Here is a 20,727-nt window from a genome sequence, read left to right as displayed (position 1 = left end):
AAAGCGTTGGCTGCCTTTTGCTCTGTTCTCTGTTAAGATGATCCCACAGTTCTTTAATAATGTTTAGGTCTGCGCTCTAAGGAGGCCAATACATCAATGATAATGTTCCATTGTTTGTTTTAATGTCAATCAGTTGACACTGATTTTCAATGAATTTCTAGTTTAATTCAAATTCAAATTCAAATTCAAATTTTATTTGTCACGTACACAGTCATACACAGTACGATATGTAGTGAAATGCTTGGACAACTGCTCGTGACCTAAAGAGAACAAAAAAGGAAAAGGCTATGAATAAGATAGGAAATAAATATGAAAAATTAAAAAGGGTAAATTTAACTAGGAAGGAATAAAATATAAATTAAGGTTAAAAATGAAATAACTGTACAACACAAATTAGAATGAAGGGTAAATTTAACTGGGAAGAATAAGATAAAGATAAATATATAAATTAAAGTTGAAAATAAAATAACTGTACAACAAAATACACAATACACAATATAGAACTATATAAGAATGTATGAAGAAATCTAAATATAAATAAATATATACACAATAACAGCAGCTGTACAAGTATTAACCGGAAATGAAGAATATAGTGACCAGTGTTGTGCAAAACCAAAGTCCAGAATGTCCAGTGTGTGTGTAAGAACTGTATGTGTGGGTCAGTACTGTGTGGTGGTGTGATTGAGAGACCGTATCGCCTGCGGGAAGAAGCTCCTCCTCAGTCTCTCTGTGTTGGTCTTCAGGGAGCGGAATCGCTTTCCTGACCTCAGCAGAGAGAACAGTCTGTTGTTGGGATGGCTGAGGTCCTTCACGATCTTCCTGGCCTTGGTCCAGCACCGCCTGCTGTAGATTGAGTGCAGGTCAGGGAGCTCGGAGCGGATGGTGCGCTCAGCTGACCGCACAACCCTCTGTAGAGCTCGTCTGTCCTGCATGGTGCTGTTCCCGAACCAGGTTAAGATGTTTCCCGCCAGGATGCTCTCTATGGTGCACGAGTAAAAGTTCCTGAGCACCTTGGAGGGCAGTTGGAAGTCTCTCAAGCGTCTGAGGTGGTAGAGACGCTGTCGGGCCTTTTTCACCACGGTGTTGATGTGACAGGACCATGACAGGTCCTGCGTGATGTGAACTCCGAGGTATTTGAAGCTGTCCACTCTCTCCACTGGGCACTCGTTGATGACGGGGGTCTGGTAGTTCCTCTCCTGCTTAGTGCTGAAGTCCACTATCAGCTCCTTTGTCTTACTGACGTTTAGAAGGAGGTTGTTCCTCTGGCACCAGTTCTCCAGATTCCTAATCTCCTTCAGGTAGGCCGTCTCGTTGTTATCAGAGATCAGGCCCACCACGACGGTGTCGTCAGCAAACTTGATGATGGTGGTGGAGCTGGTAGTGGCCACACAGTCATATGTGTACAAAGAGTACAGCAGGGGGCTCAGAACACACCCCTGGGGGGCTCCAGTGCTGAGAGTGGTGGAGGCTGAGACATGTCCGCCCATCCTTACTGCCTGTGGTCTGCCAGTTAGGAAGTTGGAGATCCACTGACACATAGATGAGCTGAGTCCCAGATGCTCCAGCTTGGTGGTGAGTGTGGAGGGAATTATGGTGTTAAATGCAGAGCTGTAGTCTATGAAGAGCATTTTAACATAATTCCCCCTTCTAGTGTCCAAGTGAGTGAGTGATGTGTGGAGGAGATGAGAGATGGCATCGTCTGTGGAACGATTTGGACGGTAAGCGAACTGTAGTGGGTCCAGTGTGTCTGGTAGTGAAGAAATGATGAAGTCTCTGACCAGGCGTTCAAAGCACTTCATCACTACTGAGGTGAGGGCTACAGGGCGATAGTCATTGAGAGAAGCAGGGTGGGGTTTCTTCGGGACAGGAACAATGATGGACTCTTTGAAGCATGTGGGGATCACCGACTGAGATAAAGAGATGTTGAATATCTCAGTGAACACAGGAGCTAGCTTGTATGCGCAGTCTCTTAGGATACGACCTGGGATGCCGTCTGGTCCTGCTGCTTTCCTGGTGTTCACTCTCTTGAAGGCTCTCCTTACTTCATGCTCGGAGATGACGAGCACGTTTCCGGTGCTGGCAGTATCTTCCTGTCTGCAGCCGTTAGCGCCGCTAACACTAGCATTGTTGGAGACCTTAGCTGCAGCCTCGAAGCGAGCATAGAAAGTGTTCAGCTCGTCTGCCAGAGTCACGGCCGCGTTCGTCATACCGGTTGTTGGTGCTTTATAGTCTGTTATTGTCCTTAGTCCCCGCCACAGGCTCCTAGAGTCACTCTGTTGGAGTTGTGACTCTAGTTTCCTCCCGTAGCGCTGCTTCGCCTCTTTCACCGCCCTCCGCACGTTATATGATGCGGCTTTGTACGGGTCCATGTCCCCCGTCATGAGTCCCGTGTTGTAGGCAGCGGTGCGGGATCTCAGAGCGTCGCGGATGGTTTTATCCACCCACGGCTTCTGGTTGGGAAACGTTGTGATAGTCTTTGTCTCCACGGTATCATCCGCTAGTTTCCCGATGAATCCCACAACCGCTTCCGTAAACACGTTGACGTCATCGTCGGAGCTGTTTCTGAACATGCCCCAGTCTGCGTCATCGAGTGCGTCCTGTAACGCGGCCACCGATTGATCCGTCCAGCGCGCGACCTTCCTCTGAACCGGAACTTCCTGTTTCAGCCTTTGTTTGTATTTTGGCATGAGGAAGATGGCGGCGTGATCAGATTTGCCAAACGGGGGGCGGGATTGTGCCTTGTAGCCGTCCTTGACCGTAGTGTAGCAGTGGTCCAGTGTCCTTTCACCCCTGGTGGGGCAGGTGATGTGTTGATAAAAGTTCGGCGCTGCGCGTTTGAGGTTGGCGCTATTAAAGTCCCCCGTCACAATAAGCGCAGCGTCCCGGTGTTGTGTCTGGTGCTGTGTGAGTGCCTCATGCAGCTCGCATAAGGCGGTGACCGTGTCCGCTTGTGGTGGAATATAAACGGCACTTACAATGACCGATGTAAATTCCCGAGGTAGATAAAAGGACGACACATGATGGACAGTAGTTCCAGATTTGGTGTGCAGGAGCGTGTGAGAGGAACAACGTTCGCACTGTTGTCACAGTTTCCCTTCTTAAGAGAAGGGAGAACTTCTTGTCAGAAACCTTTCCATTCATACAGTTTCTGATAAGGTTTCAGTGAGCAGTGGATGGATCATCTGAAGTATCAAATGCATCTTTCAGATTGTGTGTCAGGTTTCTGCAGTTTCCTTTTTTTTTTTAAGGACACACTGCACACCATACTGAGATATGTCAGGTTTTTAGGTAATAGCTCTTTGGGAATCACCTTGCTGGTGAAACTGCTTCAAACTGTTTTATCTTTGGTACTTTTCATGGGTTCAACTAAAGAAATGGATTGTTTTTAATGTGTTTTTGTGACAGGCTGTTTAGCAAGTACCTAAAGATACAATTGGTTCTGCAGTTGTCTGTTATGTGTAGACAAACCACTGGTTTAGCTCCTGAGTTAGCTTCCTTTGCCAAGCTTGAATGATTCCTAGGTCAAGTTGCAACAAAGAAACAACACAAACATTCCTCTGAAAATGGTCAGGTATAAGGACTGGACTGTAAGTGAGTGGAAAAGCAGCCAGTGTCCAAAGAAAGCCTGGAGAACTATTGCACAAGACCATTTTTTTTTTAAATTACAAGAAAGTCTGGCTCCTTGGAAGCATAATATAAAGAAATAAAGGTTGGCTCATGACTTTTGCACAGCACTGTATATCCCGTGCTCTATCTTTATATTGATCTGAGATGTTTAATCAAATCAAATCAAATCAAATCACTTTTATTGTCACATCACATGTGCAGGTACATTGGTACAGCACATGTGAGTGAAATTCTTGTGTGCGAGCTTCACAAGCAACAGAATTGTGCAAAATACAATAATGTAAACAAGCAAAATACAAGAATGGCTACATCTGAAACTAATAAATATATGTACAATATATAATAGTATATGCATTTCTGGATGTGTATACTAAATATTTTTCTACGTGTGTGTGTGTGTGTGTGTGTGTGTGTGTGTGTGTGTGTACACATATTTTACAAATTAAATAGAGTAAACAATAAATAAAATATATAAAATAAAATATACAGAGTTGAATATGTGCAAAACAGTGGCATTACTGTACAGTATGGAGTGCATAATGTTAAAGTTCCAGTAGTGAAGCTGAGGTGTCTATGAAGTGTTCAGCAGTCTGATGGCCTGATGGAAAAAGCTGTCTCTCAGTCTGCTGGTACGGGACCGGATGCTGCAGAACCTCCTTCCTGATGGAAGTAGTCTGAACAGTTTATGGCTGGGGTGACTGGAGTCCTTGATGATCCTCCCCGCTTTCCTCATTCCTGTAGATGTCTTGGAGGGAGGGAAGCTCACCTCCAATTATCCGTTCAGAGCACCGCACTACTCGCTGGAGAGCTTTGCAGTTGTAGGCGGTGCTGTTGCCATACCAGGTGGTGATGCATCCAGTGAGGATGCTCTCAATGGCACAGTGATAGAAGGTCCTGAGGATGCGGGGGCTCATGCCGAATCTTTTCAGTCTCCTGAGAAAGAAGAGGTGCTGCTGCGCCTTCTTCACTGTTTTGTTTGTGTGTACTGACCACGTAAGATCCTCAGCCAGGTGTACGCCAAGGAACCGGAAGCTGCTCACTCTCTCCACAGCAGCGCCGTTGATGGTGATGGGGGTGTGTACTTCTCTGCACCTCCGGAAGTCCACTATCAACTCCTTTGTCTTTGCGACGTTGAGGGTGAGATGGTTGTCTTGACACCAGTGGGTCAGGGCGCTGACCTCCTCCCTGTAAGCCGTCTCATCACCATTGGTGATAAGACCCACCACTGTAGTGTCGTCCGCAAACTTCACAATGGTGTTGGAGCTGTTAGTGGCTGTGCAGTCGTAGGTGTAGAGTGAGTACAGGAGAGGGCTCAGTACACACCCCTGTGGAGCACCAGTGTTCAGTGTGACGGGGGATGAGGTGATGCTGCCCAGTCTGACCACTTGGCGTCTGTCAGACAGGAAGCTAAGGATCCAGCTGCAGAGGGAGCTGCTCAGTCCTAGATCCTGCAGTTTCCTGTCCAGCTTCGAGGGAACGATGGTATTGAATGCTGAGCTGTAATCTACAAACAGCATTCTCATATACGTGTCTCTCTTCTCCAGGTGTGACAGGGCAGTATGTAGTGTCAGGGCTATGGCATCATCAGTGGACCTGTTGTGGCGGTATGCGAACTGTAGAGGGTCCAGTGAGTCGGGTAGTGCAGAGCAGATGAAGTCCCTGACCAGCTTCTCGAAGCATTTGCTTACGATGGGGGTCAGGGCTACAGGTCGCCAGTCGTTCAGTGAGGAGATGGTGGAGGATTTGGGTACAGGGACGACGGTGGCCATTTTGAAGCAGGCTGGGACTACAGACAGAGAGAGGGAAAGGTTGAAGATGTGCGTGAACACTCCAGCCAGCTGAGCCGCGCATGACTTGAGGACGCGGCCGGGAATCCCGTCCGGACCAGTAGCTTTGCGTGCGTTCACCTTCCTGAAGCACTTCCGCACATCCTCCTCAGACACAGTGTGCGCACTGACGTCATCCGCGGTGCGCACACTGTCCGGTCTCATGGTGTTTGCTGTGTCGAATCTAGCGTAGAATACGTTTAGATCCTCACACAGAGAGGCCGTGGTCTGCGGTGTGCTGGTTTTCCCTCTAAAGTCTGTGATCGTGTTTAGTCCCTGCCACATACTCCGAGGGTTGTCAAACTGTTGCTCCACCCTGTCCCTGTACTCACGTTTGGCTGCTTTGATCGTCTTCCGGAGTTGGTAATGTGCGTGTTTGTAGTCCGATGTGTTCGCGGAGGCAAAGGCGGTGCTCCGTGCCGCCAGTGCCGCGCGAACATCTCCGTTAATCCAGGGTTTTTGATTTGGGAAGGATTTAACTGTTCTGGATGGATTAAACTGTTGCTACGTTCTACTACGTTCTACTAACTTGATGGTTTCCACTGTTTCACACGTTATCTTTTAATAGTCTCGGCGGCCGTGTATTGATGATGAGGATTGATTATTCATTTAAGAAGGGTGAGCACTTTGCTCTGGATTTCGATTGACCTTCACCGCTTGAAGATCAGTGCATAATCTTGAACAAAAGTACAGCATTGGTGTAATGTTCTGCCCTTGTTAGTCCATCAAACAAGGAAACTGTGACCTTTTCTCAGGCCTGTGATTAAGCAAAGATCAACCATGCTGCAATTTTGGCAACATCACAGACAATATGAGCCATCTGAGGCTGTAATCCACCCAGCTGACAGTATTTTACGTGCCAATTATAAACTGATTTAACTGCACGACATCAACCCACTGGTTAACTGGCCACTTCATTATGTACACTCGTTCAACTGCTCATTAAAGCAAATATCTAATTAGCCAAACATGAGCCACAAACTAAAAATATTTAGGCATGTAGACATGGTCACGAGGGTGTGCTGACTGGTGACTTTGAATGTGACATGTGTTAGTGGCAGACAGGCTGCTTGAGTAGAAACTGCTCATCTGCTAAGACATTCAAAACATTCATGTCTAGGTTTTAAAGGGAGAGTGCCAAAAAAGAAAATACCCACTGAGTGAAAATTTAGGAGCAAAATAAATTGCAGATGGGCGAGAGCAGAGAAGCGTGGTCAGACTTGTTTTGAGGTAATAGATCAGTAAAAAAAAGTCAACTCTTTACCAGCAAGGTATGACAAAAGAGCATCTTAGTATATCAAACCTAGAAGCAAGATGGATCCATCCTGTCCTGTAGCAATTTAGGGTGCTGGCACAGAAAGCAGTATTTCCAGGCACCCTGTGTACCAGCCGTGAGGCATTAATATGCCAAAGCTTCCTGTGTATCAATGTTGACCATATCTATCCCCTTTTCAGAAGGATACCATCTCACAAAGCTCATATCGTACACCGATCAGCCATAACATTATGATCACTGGCAATAACACTGATTATCTCTTCATCGTGGCACCTGTTAGTGGGTGGAATAAATCAGGGAGCAAATGAATCAGAATCAGAATCAGAATCAGAATCAGAATGGGTTTATTGCCAGATGTTGAGGTTTACAACATTAGGAATTTGCTGCGGTGCTTCAGTGCAAACAATACAGAACATTCTGTCCTCAAAGTTGATGTGATGAAGAAATGGGCAAGCGCATCTAAATACGGTCATTTCTAGCTCCAAAAACCCAATACGGTGGTGGCCAAATAGCTTTGAGTTTAAGGGGTTTCCTTAACCTATATGTGATGGTATATTACCTAAATCTATCTTTTATATACAGTCTATAAGTAGAATAGCGGATTTGCATGATGGCAGTGCTGCCCATAAATCTACAGCATTAGGACAGTTATTAAGCTAGAAAAGGGGTTTCTATTCAACAAAAGCAAGGTGTATGTGTATGTGTAGGTATATGTAATAAAGTGACCCTGCAGCTAAAGTAAACGGATCCCATCTTACTCCTGTAATGTTGTAAATGTAGCAGCAAATCTATCAAATTTCCAATCACAGGTGAAAAATAGGCCTAAAGCAGAAGCGATACCATCAGCTACACTTTAGCAATGGCACGAAATGTCTGCTTTGTTTTTTATGGCTGATCCAAAGTGAATCAATAAAAATTATTCTGGACGAGTTCCATATGTCAGTGCCGTCAAGTTAAAACAACACTTTTCACCATGGGTCCAGGTTCATCGTTTAAACATGCTGGAAATCCAGCTTCCCCCAGTGAACCTTTCTTTCTCTCCCTGTATAACTGCATTGCTGTCAATCATGGCTGAACATTTATGATTGACAGTATTAGACGCCTACTTATTATAGGCATATAATAAAAAGAAAATCTCATTTTCTGCAAGGTGAAACTTTAAAAGTGCGACAGTTCCTAAAGCTCCATTGTTTACCTCACATGACTTGTCAAAACTAAAGGAAGAAGAGTTGCGTCTAGGCTTCATTTTTGGATGGTCAACCAGCCTCGGCTGATGCTGATATCAGAGTAAACAGACTTCTGTTTTCATTAATGAGCCAAAAACATGGTGGTCACTCAAATGGAAAAGGAGGCTATTCAGTTAGAGTTTCCATCTGTTGTGCTGCTGCTGCTGCACTTTTGTTTAACTGATGGAGCAGTTCCTGAACTGCGCATATACAGTACATGCTGATAAAGAATGCATAGCTACCTGCATTATTAAACAGCCACATAAGGCATTCATGAATATCAAATGCTCAATATAAATATTTAGATGGTAGCTTGGTAGTGAACGGTTCCCTTCATTGTTTGGTGTGTTGATGGGTGGTCACAGAGTTGTGGCAAATTGAGTTTAAATAGGTGTTTACCAGTTCAGCCGAGGGGTCCTGTGCTGCTTTTGAAGAGATCAGAAGTGACTCATGAATATATTAGTCACTTCTGACTAAGTGATAGCGGCAGATTATTTCTGTCGCTATAACCGGTTTAATAACGGTCATATGTGCATATTTTTCTTAGATTTGTATCTTTTTTTGCCCAATCTGGACACAATTTTTATTATATGCTATTTGGATTGGAAAGCTCAAATTTCATGAGATCTCACTGTTTTGGGGATGCCTCCGGCTCATGCTTGGTGGTGTGCAATAACCTAACTGTCTTCTGTTTTCCATTTTGCCTTTGCAGAGGTCTCAATATGGCCTGACTGAAAGTAGGCAATGTGAGATCACTAATTGGTTTCCGGACTCTACATTTTTATACCTTAACATTTTTGTTTTGGCTGCTGTACCACAGGGTAGAGTGGCTGCTTATCAACTAATGCTAGCAGGCTTGGTTAGCAAACTGCATCCATAAATTGCACTGGTGCCAAGTGCAAACACAGAAACCTGCTATTTAGTGCCAACTACCAAACTAAAACAAAAACGAAAAACTGGAGAGCAGAATATTCTGGAGAATAGAATATTTTAACAAAAGCTGTTTGAAAAAAGAATATTTCAAACAGCTGGCAGCACATCTGGTGGCTAGAATTGTTGCCTCACAGTAAGAAGGTTCTGGTTTGAATCCACCTCTGTGTGGAGTTTGCATGTTCTGCCTTCATGGGTTCTCCCTGGATACTCCCACAGTCCAAAAACATGCACGGAGTTGGGTTAGCTGGTGATTCTAAAGTGACCACAGATGTACATATGAGTGTGAATTATAGTCTCTCTGTGTTAGCCATGCGGCAGACTGGTGAACCCTGCCTCTTGACCTAGCCGGGATAGGCTCCATCCTATGGTGAATTGGATAAGCAGATGAAAATGAATGGATGTTCCAAAAAGGCACAAACACAGTTGAGAGGTCGAGCTCTATGATGGGAATTAACAGAACGGAGGCTGGAGATAGCAAGCAGAGTCTATTAAAGCAGCCACAGCCTTAAATATAAGCTTTAACAGTGTCCAGCCTGGTGAATTGTGAAAAACAACCACCCCCATACAACCAGCAAATTAGCTATAGAAACCAAAACTGTTATTCATACAAGACTGTACGCATGCTAATCTAAAGGCTATAGTTGGGTATTTTGACGTGAGAGTGTCTGGGAACTGACTCGCTTTTGAAACCAGCCTTGAGTGGCCACAGATGAACTGTCATTTTGGCCACTCTGGCTTCATTTAGCTGCCCTGGAAGTTGTTGCCTGGTCTAGTATGTGAGAGAGTGCAAAACCTCATGGTGTTCACCTGTCGAGTGGGGAGAGAAAAGGTAGGAGGGAGTGTTAAGAAAAATCCCTTACAATAAACTTGTCTCTGGAAATGGCTGCCCCTCCCTGTTCTGGTAGGTTCCTCCTGTTAAAGGAAGTCTTTCCTCCCTACTGTTGCCAAGGTGTCGTCTGATTGTTGCTGTCTTTTTCTCTATTATTATTGTAGGGTCTTTAACTTACAATATAAAGCCCCTTAAGGCGACTGTTGTTATTTGACAATATATACAAATAAAATGGAAGTGGATATACAGATAATAAGATAATAAATATCTGTATTTTACAGTTTACACCTTCATTTCCCAAAATATTCCCCATTCATAAAATTGAAGCTCTGAAGTTCTTACTTGACTTCGCTCTCCTGAATCCTCTCCTCATCCAGGTCTTCGATAAACTTCTCCCCCTTCATCCAATAGATGAGTGGACTGACGTCTCCGCTGTATCCAAAGAACGCTCTGCACGTCAAGTTAACCGGACTTCCTGTGGGAGACGAGAGAAGGAGTCACCTGATAAAAATGTTACAAATGTTAGCCCTGAGATACTGATGACTGTCGAAGGGTCTGCCCTAGACAGTGTCCTCTAAATAAGTAAATAAGTACATAAATAAATAAAAATAAGAGATCAGAGTGTTCCTTTCCAAATATGGTGGATAGAAATAGCCACAAGATATGATATCTGATGCCTGACTTACAGAACCTATTCTCTCCTTTTCACCCTCCGAAACACTCCACGACAGCCTTGCTATCCCATCAGTTCCTAAACTGTTCCTCACTCTCCTGAGGTGCCATCTTAAACCACACTCAACCGTTTTTAAATTCCCCGACACCCTCTTAAACTTATAAACGCGCTCTTGAACCCTCTTTCATGCCAACTTTGTAACACCACTGTACCTTCACAAAAGCTCTTTACCCTCCTCCAAAGCTCCCTTCTCTGTCAGATCCCACTTTTACATTTACATCGCTGTATTTTGCAGGAAGTATTTTGGAAATGTTTAAACACCACAGTGCGGTACGGCTGTTAAGGAGGAGGTGGCTTGTGCTGGTAATGAATGCAAAACTCACAATTCAAACCGCACAGCCTAAGCAGGAGTTCAAATTGCACATTATCGACTCAATTATACTTTTATTTCTGCGATAAGAGGATATGCCCTTATGGGTCTGTGGAAGCAGACTGTGCCTAAGTCAGCCTTCATTCATACTTCATACAACTAACATGCAGCTTTCGGTGTGAATCAGAAAATAAAAGGTGTTTATTCTCTCTGGCAAAAATCCGTGCTACAGCGCAGTGGCTTGATTGCACCCAAATTCCTTTTTAAGTGCTCAGCAGTGCACGGTAATGGTGGTTGTTTCATAACCATTATCACCATTTGGGTGCAAGCAACTTCCAAGAAGTGAAAACCTGTGAATTACTGCCAGACAACCTAACCTATCAAGACTGGAAGAGGTTGGCCCTGTTAGATACCATGGTCAAAAAAACAAAAACAAACTTGTGCTTTAAAAGATGCCAAAAATCAACTTTGAAAGAGCAAAAGCACCGACTGACAGAACGAATGTTTAAAGGGGCCTGCACATAAGTTTAGAGATAAAGCTTTACATACAAATTAATGCATGAAGTGGAAGTGGCCTTACTTTTATCACCTAGGAACAATAATCTCATTATGAGGGCTGTCAGTGAGCCCGCTGTCATTCCAAGGGCATCAGATGCTTAGCCAAAGCTGCTGGCATCTCAAAGAAGTGGTGATAACACTGAAACCTGCCTCACTTCCAGCTCCATATGAATGCTTGGATGAGACACCTTGTCATTACACTGAAAAGCATTGGGTACTCTTAAGCATCTTCTTTCCAGTATGCAATCTTATCGATAAAAAGGGTATTTTTGACCACAGAGGACCACAAGCCATTTCACTCCTACTGCTGGTTGCAAGATAAATGGAGCAGGGTTGTGTCACGAAGGCCTGAGTTAACACTGACCACCATTGGTGGTGTTGATTAGCTGGGTGCTGCGGGGGTCATCTTAGGGGGTCATTGTATTGTTGGGGTTTCCTTCTTATTGTTGTAGGGTCTTTTTATTACAATATACTCTTCTTGTGATTTGGTGCTACATTAAAAAAAAAACCTCTTTCTTACATGGGTATTCTAACATAACGGCTTAGAGCTTAAGGAGTTAAATATCTTAAAATGCTGACCAACTGGGAAATGAAATAAATCCATATCCATAAGAACCAAAGCTGTAGAAAGCACAAAAATTGAAGCACATGTAAAAGTTTAACAAGGCTGAAAACAGGAAGAGAAAAAGCTTCCAACACCTCAGGTAATTTTTCTGTACAAACAGGCAGCGTGATATACAGATCGACTTCCTGGGATGATCAGGGTCACGCACAGAAGACCCATATCAAGCCTCGTCTTTCACATCAGCAGGAGTTCCTCTCTCTGCATCGCTTCATTTTCTACATCCTCTGTGACTGGAAGCAGATAAACCACTTTAAAACCCGTTTTCTCTTCTCTGCTCGGGATTAGAGACCTCTCACTCTTCTTTCACGCTAATCATATGTATGCCGCAACCGACGGCATATCCGTGAATCAGTGCCCTGTGCTGCCGGGGGGGGGGGGGGGGGGGGGAAGAAGAACCACCTCATCAAAGTTGGAGAATGACTCTAATGCATAAAAAAGTGGCAGCTGATCAAGGAGGCTCCACCAGTTGTGTGTCCAGGAAGGCAAAAAGGTGATTCAGCATCTCTTCATTAGCTCTCCGTGCTCATTGGCCTGTGGCGAGGACTCAGAAGTCTGTGAGATGGGAGATAACTGTGGCGTATAATTGGGTACTTGCTAGTTCAAAGATAAAGGGATTTTATTTTACCAAGGCCTGCTCTAATTTGGCCCTCTAGTGCAGTCTAGTGCACTGAGATGATAGCTAAAGCGTTAACAGGGAAAATCTGGCTTGGAGATGCAGAAAAGGCCCTGAATTTGAGGTGTGTGTGTGTGCGTGTGTGGAGGCTGGGAGGAGGCAGTTTTGCATTTTGTCTCACGGCTCAAAAAAAAGAAAAAAAAGAAAAAAGAAAAGTTGTCCACAGCTGAAAGATAAGGCTTGTGTGTGCGTGTGTGTGAGAGAGAGTGCGAAAATGAAAGAGACAGAGAAAATGAGTTTTGGGGATGGTGGGATCTGTCCTGGACCACACAGACACACACACGCACACACTTTCAGACACATTGCAACACTTCTCAATTCCACTAGGGGTCTCTGTGGTGTTACAAAGGAGGCGGGCTGGTGTGTGCAGTAGCAGCAAATAAAACAACAAAAACAAGAAAAAAAAGACCCTAAACACACCATTTTGACAGGTGCAGAGAACAGTAAAAGGAAACACGGTTCCTCTCTTTCTTTTTTTTGCCACCTTTGATGTCAAGAGGCTTCACCCATAGATTCGAACAGCATATTGTGTTGTAGCGTCGACAGCTAGACTGCTGTGCAGACACCAGTCACAGTGTCATTCTCTAAGACTCACTCCAAGGGAGCTCCTCGTGCATATGGCTGCGTGTTATTCCCTTAACGATGCCGTGCTAATTTGTGCCGGTGTAGTTGCGAGCAGCTAAAGGCTGCAGAGAAGGAAGTAATGTGCTCAGTCTGGGAAATGCACAAATGGCCATGCAGGGATTTAAGCTTACTGATTTTAACATTCAAATCCCAACCTCTGGTCTTGGTCAGGGGGGTAAAGTGAGTCTTAATGCGATTGTCTCTCCTCTCTTATCTCTCTGAGCCTCCAGAGCATCTCTCTCAGTCGCTGTGGCTGCAGGACGGAGACGTCAGCAAAGATTCCCGTGGCAAAGGAGACAGACTTGAAGCTGTGGAAGCGTGAGTTGCCAAAGAAGAATACAGGGAAAAGGAGCGGGGATGTATGCATTTCTACATCTCTGACATTAAAGAAAGTGGAAATATGAGGAAAAAAGACAGCTAGAAAAAGTTTGAAAGAGGAATCCCACACATGGGAGAACTGAAAGACTTCCTACACTGAGTGAATAGAGCATTGTACTGCCCTTGTGTGCTGACGATTACACATCACTACATCTGCATGCAGTGCGTGCACCATCCATGTCGACTTAATCTACCAGCGTTTCCCATTCAGATCCTAACAATCAAGCTCTTGAGTAGGGAAGCCTTTGTTTTCTTTATTCCTTCGCTTTTAACAGCCTTGAATAAATTGCAGCTAGCGGTAAAATACTTCAGAGGGAAGAGGCTAAGCTTTTCAGTACTCGTGATCTGAACAGCACTGAAGACGCGTACGGCATACAGAAGGTTTAATGTTTGTGGCGAGATGAAAAGCCATTTGGAAGCTTGCAATTTAAGACAACATTATACATAAACAGCAAATTTTCAAATTACTGCTAATACACACAGGTTTTAGATCTTGGCAAAATTGCTTTAATGCAATATTTATGTTAACAGAAATCAGCTGCAGTAGGAAAGACTGCTTCAAGATTTGAAGCTAATTCATGAATTCTGAGTGGCAACAATAACAACAACTTCTTGCAAAGTGTGCTCAGCAGGTTGATGGTCGTAAAGTGGGGCCTTCCTGTGCAGAGTTTACATGTGCCCTCTGTGCCTGAGTGGGCACTCCCACAGTCCAAAGACATGCATGTTAGGCAAACTGCTGACTCTAAACTGGCCATGGACGTGAGTTAGAAAAACGTGCTTGAAGTGAAAACACAAAAGTGCTGCTCGAATGTAAAATATGACTCAGAAGTTAAGCCTAAGACAGACTAGAAAAGCACTAAATGACTGGAAGCACATAACATCACCAACAACATCTTTGCAAAATGTCAGGGTGTTATTTTGACTTTAGTGGAAATTTCTTTTCTCCCCAGTTTCTCTGGTTGCTGACTTGTTCTCTCTGCTCTGATGAATTCACCTTCAATGCAACTCAACATAAAATAACTTGAAGATTGCCCCGCGGAGGAGAAGGATAGAAGGACAGTTATCTTGACTGAGAAAAAGGCCAGAAATTGAATAAGCTGATAATTGATGGTTTAATGGGGTTTTCCCAGATTCAGCAGGCCTATGCTCATGAGAATGATCTTTCACCGAACTTCCACATTCTAGCGTTCCCGGCATCATTTTTTTAAACACACTGGGTACCCGTTATGGTCCAGGCTAGTCTGACTTCAATAGAAGCACTATACCATGACACTGGGTAGGACTTGAGTATGTGGCTACCGAAAAAATGGAGAAGTTTGTTGTGGAGGGGAAACCATGAAAGGGACATAGTGTGTTAAAATTAGGACGCCAAGTGGTCCTGGTCAAACATCCATTTGTGGCCAGTCGGGAGTAGAAGCTCTGAAAACTTTAAGCATTGCCTTCATCATCTGCTCGAGTGCTGTGTTCAGGCAGTAAAGGGTTACAGTAGTGACAGAGGCCTGTAATTGCGGCGGCTGGGTACCCACTCACATCAGCGTTGCCAGATGTGGCGGTTTAATTGTCTCTCTGTTCAGCATTCACTTTGCTTTGCTTATTACAGCCTAAGCCTCTCCAATCATGCATTTTAAGGCAGCCATTGACTGTGCTTTATTCAGTAGTCATTTAGTTATGTTCCCCCTCGCGTATGGTCAATCTCTTGTTATTCATACTTAGCACTGCACCTCATTATCACTAAGCAGGCAAACTGCCGCTGCCGTTTCCACTAATTAATGCAGGTGAAGCAGATATCAAGAGACATAATACAATGTTTGCGCTGTTTTCCTGAACTTTATAAGCATGTTAACATGTGGCAATCGTAATAGGAAATGCTCGGTGATGTGTTGTGAAATTACAATTTTCTTGGATCGGTGTTACTTTTGGCGGGGACGAGCCGTGTCTGGAAATTAAATAAGGTAATATGGCTGAATATTACCGGGGAGTGGGAAACAAACAGGCTGGGGGTTGGGTTAATAACAAGTCCAATTCAAGCCTTGTGGAACACAGCATGACATTTGCAAAGTTCAACACCCACTCTCTGCATTGATGTTCTCATAATACAACGTACTTTAGCACAAAAGCAGCACCTATTATTGCCGCCCAGTCCAGCAGAATCATTACCAACGTTAAACCCTGCGTTGCTTATAATCTTGTGGAGAAGTCACAGTTGAATTCTCTTAATGAAAAGCTCATTAGACATTAATGAAACACTTAAAGGGTACTTCACAAAACATTAGAGAAATGCCATATTGAATGGAGGAAGTGGGGTTTTACAACAATTAGAAAAGCATCAGATGTTGACAGCAGTTGCCATGTCAACTATGAAGCAGATGCTATTTTTGCTAATGGTTATGTGAGGCATTGTGAAGTGTTTTCTTTGAGGCGTAATGGTTTTTCTTTGCTTTGCATCAGTTAGTGCTGTTGTTTCTTTCCTAAACGCCACTTAGGTTTCTGAGTTGGGATGCACCCGCTTTGCTGCTGACTCAAATACATCTCTTTAATCCAAAAGAAAAAAACCAAAACAAAGCACAGAAACATTAGTTAAAACCCACGTCTTCTTGCCCATCATGATTTTTGGTTGTCAAAATAGATTTTCAAACTCAGTACCAACATTTGGGTAAATGCTCAATGTACAATATCATTTTCACAGGAAGAGATTTCTCAAAATTAAGATGACAAAATTACCGGTTGGTGCAAATGTATTCAGCTATACGTTTTGTTTATTTCCTTTGTTTCTGGTGACTTGGCGCCATATTTTCTCGGTGGTCCAAAAAACTTTTTGTGGACTTTTTTTCAGCTTCATTTTGGGATTTTAAGAGAAAAATAACACTTTTTAATACAAATACTTTTGTTTTCCTCCAGCATTACATTTATCATTTTGTAATTTGCCATAGCCAGTAGCTGCTACCTTGAAGACCAGATTACACTTGGACACAACATGAGACCCGAGCTGAGCAGTCATTTCTTATATGTTTCTTTGTTTGCCTTAAGTCCTTGGCAATTAATAGTTATATTAATAGTAATTGCTTCACAATAAAGTAAATTATTCACCAATGACTCTTCGCAGTTAGAAACTTAAGCCACCTGTGCCTGAGTGGACCCCAGTGGACTTGAAGACATGACAAATACACTCAACAAAAATATAAACGCAACACCTTTGTTACTGCTCCCATTCCCCATGGGATGGACGTAGAGACCTAAAATTCATTCCAGATACACAATATAACCATCCCTCCCAAACAGTGGTCACAAATCAGTCCAAATGTGTGGTAGTGGGCACATCTGCTATATTGAGATAATCCATCCCACCTCACAGGTGTGCCACATCAGGATGCTGATCTGACATCATGAGTAGTGCACAGGTGTACCTCAGACTGCCCACAACAAAAGGCCACCCTGGAATGTGCAGTTTTGTCTCACAGCAAAATGCCACAGATGCCACAAGCAATGAGGGAGCGTGCAATTGGCATGCTGACAGCAGGAATGTCAACCAGATCTGTCGCCCGTGCATTGAATGTTCATTTCTCAACCATAAGCCGTCTCCACAGGCGTTTCAGAGAATATGGCAGCACATCCAACCGGCCTCACAACTGCAGACCTCGTGTAACCACACCAGCCCAGGACCTCCACATCCAGCAGGTTCACCTCCAAGATCGTCTGAGACCAGCCACCCAGACAGCTGCTGGAACAATTGGTTTGCACAACCAAACAATTTCTGCACAAACTGTCAGAAACCGTCTCAGGGACGCTCAACTGCATGCCCGTCGTCTTCATCGGGGTCTTGACCTGACTCCAGCTCGTCGCCGTAACAGACGTGTGTGGGCAAATGCTCACATTCGATGGCGTCTGGCACGTTGGAGAGGTGTGCGCTTCACGGATGAATCATGGTTCACATTGTTCAGGGCAGATGGCAGCTGAGAATGTCCCAGTTCTTGCATGGCCAGCATACTCACCGGACATGTCACCCATTGAGCATGTTCGGGATGTGCTTGACCGGCGTATACGACAGCGTGTACCAGTTCCCACGAATATCCAACAACCTCGCACAGCCATTGAAGTGGAGCGGACCAACATTCCACAGGCCACAATTGACAATCTGATAGACTCCATGCGACGATGTGTTGCACTGCATGAGGCAAATGGTGGTCACACCAGATACTGACCGGTTCTGGGTCCCCAGACCTCCAATAGCGCAAAAAACTGCACATTCCAGGGTGGCCTTTTGTTGTGGGCAGTCTGAGGTACACCTGTGCACTACTCATGATGTCAGATCAGCATCCTGATGTGGCACACCTGTGAGGTGGGATGGATTATCTCAATATAGCAGATGTGCCCACTACCACACATTTGGACTGATTTGTGACCACTGTTTGGGAGGGATGGTTATATTGTGTATCTGGAATGAATTTTAGGTCTCTACGTCCATCCCATGGGGAATGGGAGCAGTAACAAAGGTGTTGCGTTTATATTTTTGTTGAGTGTATAATCCAGGCTTAGTAATAACTCAACAGACGCTAATGTTAACCTGTGTGCTAGCTATGTTAACATTTGTAACTGTTTGATAATACTTCAATAATGTCTGAACGGGAGCTTTCCTAACCCCGTACAATAAATACGAGTGTGTTGGCAACAGGGTTGTCCAAGTTTCTTTTAAGGCAGTTGTGGTATTGTTTTGGTGTTCAGCTGCTAGTGAGAGGAGGGGCTGTGTCAGGGGGGAAACAGCACCGTCGTATGAGTGCTGTTGCAAATGAGTAATAGAAATTTTTTGTGTCACTTTGTATCTGAGGATCATCTTTTACCGACAGCCCTACTCAGTGCATTTGTATGATAGCTATCTACTGAAATATCATAGCACTTTAGAATTGATGTTATTGAAACGTAACATAATTGGTTCTGGTGATAATTTGAAGTCCTGAGATTTAAAAACAAAAAACAAAAACGCTTATCTCATGGTGACACAGCAGCGACTGGATAACAACAGGACCTGGATGGTCACTGGGGTTTAGTACAGGGCTACGCAGACCAAAGAGGGACATCTAGAGGAACCCTCAGTGGCTTCATGTATTTATGGCTAAAGAGAGGAATAAAAAAAGTAGAAAGTGTGGTTGGGATGGAAGTGAAAGACACAGATACACAATGGAACATAGAGTGATAGCACTGAACTGAATGTTCCTCAAGACCTTGCTGGGTCACCTTTCAAGCATGCCCATACCCCAAGCATTCCCATTTCATCAGTGGAGCTCCCCGTGGTTCGATGCTCAGGCTGAATCCACTTTTACCAAAAGCAGTGCTTTCAATGATTTTATTTTCTTTCCTTAACTATTGTCCCCGGCACCCAGTATGTTCTCTGCCTGCAGTCGGCATGGAGCCTTTCCTGACTGCAAACCAAATCTACTCCTGCTGAAGAGAGGGTCTCTGCTGAAAAAGTCTCAGCCAGCCTCCATCCAGCCTTGCTTATGTTCACTTGAATTTGCTTGTTAATAAATGTTATGACTCATGGCAGTTGCATGGCTGACTTTCAGGAGCTGCTGAATTTATCAAATACTATTTCTAGCCCCGGTCTGGCTCATTCCTGACAAATTACAGTGTAGCATGGTGTTACTCACACCTACACACTCTTAAACAAGCCAGTGACACTCCCAGTGAAAGGAGTCTCTCCATGTAAATAAACCTCCAAACTTCAGCTTGCATTCCTTGTGCTGCAGGCGTCTTTAGCACTACCAATATCATGCTCCTGGGGTGCAATCGGAATAAACAGTATCACTCTAGAAATGTCCAGATGATATGAAAATGAGTAGCAGGCATGACAATGTGAAGGATGATTGTTACACTGCTAGAAAGGTTCAACTTGAATCTTAAGCAACAGAGCGTAAGGATAACATTCACAACTATAATGCAGTTTGAAACTTATTTAGGTTGCCTGTTTTCTTAGTTTTCATGGGCTGTTATTTTATTTTTTAAATTTACAGTGAGTTATCACTAGAGTTACAACATGTTTAGTCCATCCATCCTCATCTGACATTTATAATCTTGGAAATAAAGTTTAAGATCATAGTTACAATTCTGGCTCTTCATGCCACCACAACAGACGTGAAGTGAAACAGAATCAATACGCAACTGAAACACAGACTCTGAGCTTTAATTCAGTGACTGTAATAAAGATATTTTTGCATTAACTACTTATGAATTACAACCATTTTTTCTAACATGATTTTTAAGATACTATGTTAAAAAAATCTCTAAGGTTGACGTTCAGCAGACAGATCAACAAACTGACTCCAGCAGTAGATACACCAGCCACAATTTTTCTTTGACCAAAAAGGATGGGTATTAACTGCAGTAACAGTGTCCATCTCCTGTGGGGAAGCTTTCAACAAGATTTTGGAACAAGGCTTCAGGGATTTGTTCCCATCCAACCACAAGAGCATTAGTGAGGGAAGGAACTGGTGTTGGGTGATAAGACCTGGCTGGCAGTTGGATTTCTAGTTCATTTAACAAATTTTGGATGAGCTTGTGTAATTCAAAGAATGGTATGTAACTGTGTGCTGGATGAAGATTTTCCTAAATCAAAACCAGGGAAAATTTGCCCTTTTTACTGCATGTTGGGGGTTCACCAAAGCATTTATTGGTTAGACCTTATTGCAGCATAGTCCTTGTCTCCTAAACCATCAGTAAAAAAAAGAAGGATCTAGTCCCTAAATGGTCCAGTGGAGCAAACTCACCAGCAAGATCAAGACAGCTTACTGTGCTCAGTGAGCAGGAGAGAGACTGAGACAGAGAGAGAGAAAGAGTAGTGAGTGGAGAGCAAGGGAGCATAGCTATATCCATACCCTCTCCTGGGTGTCCATGTAATGAGAACAGGACACAGCAGAGTGGTTGGGACTGCAGGTGATTTTCCTAGTGTTACAGGATGAACTGCATTGGATATCTGCAGCACACGTGCGCTGAATGAGCAAGGAAGTCCATGCAGCAACTTAACTAAGGGCCAACGTGAAGCGAAAGAGTGGAACATTTTTAAAAAAAAAAAAAAAAAAAAAATCATCAGACGGGGAAGCAGCTGTTAACTTATC

The 20,727-nt window shown here is 43.8% G+C and overlaps 1 protein-coding gene across 2 annotated transcripts in view; it reads right to left on the bottom strand.

Annotated features, from left to right (window-relative positions):
- The window catches only part of LOC101468878 (interleukin-1 receptor accessory protein-like 1-B), a 336,508-nt gene that overhangs the window by 37,558 nt on the left and 278,223 nt on the right, over nt 1–20,727 (bottom strand). For both annotated transcript variants that reach the window (XM_014413138.3, XM_014413139.3), the window contains exon 7: nt 10,063–10,195. In XM_014413138.3, coding sequence (XP_014268624.2) covers nt 10,063–10,195 — 133 coding nt within the window. The remainder of the gene's footprint in view (nt 1–10,062; nt 10,196–20,727) is intronic.

The sequence above is a fragment of the Maylandia zebra genome, linkage group LG23, assembly GCF_041146795.1.
Source record: "Maylandia zebra isolate NMK-2024a linkage group LG23, Mzebra_GT3a, whole genome shotgun sequence".
Classification (NCBI taxonomy): Eukaryota; Metazoa; Chordata; class Actinopteri; order Cichliformes; family Cichlidae; genus Maylandia; species Maylandia zebra.
The sequence above is the reverse complement of the archived record's forward strand: the minus strand, read 5'-3'. Positions and strand labels throughout refer to the sequence as shown.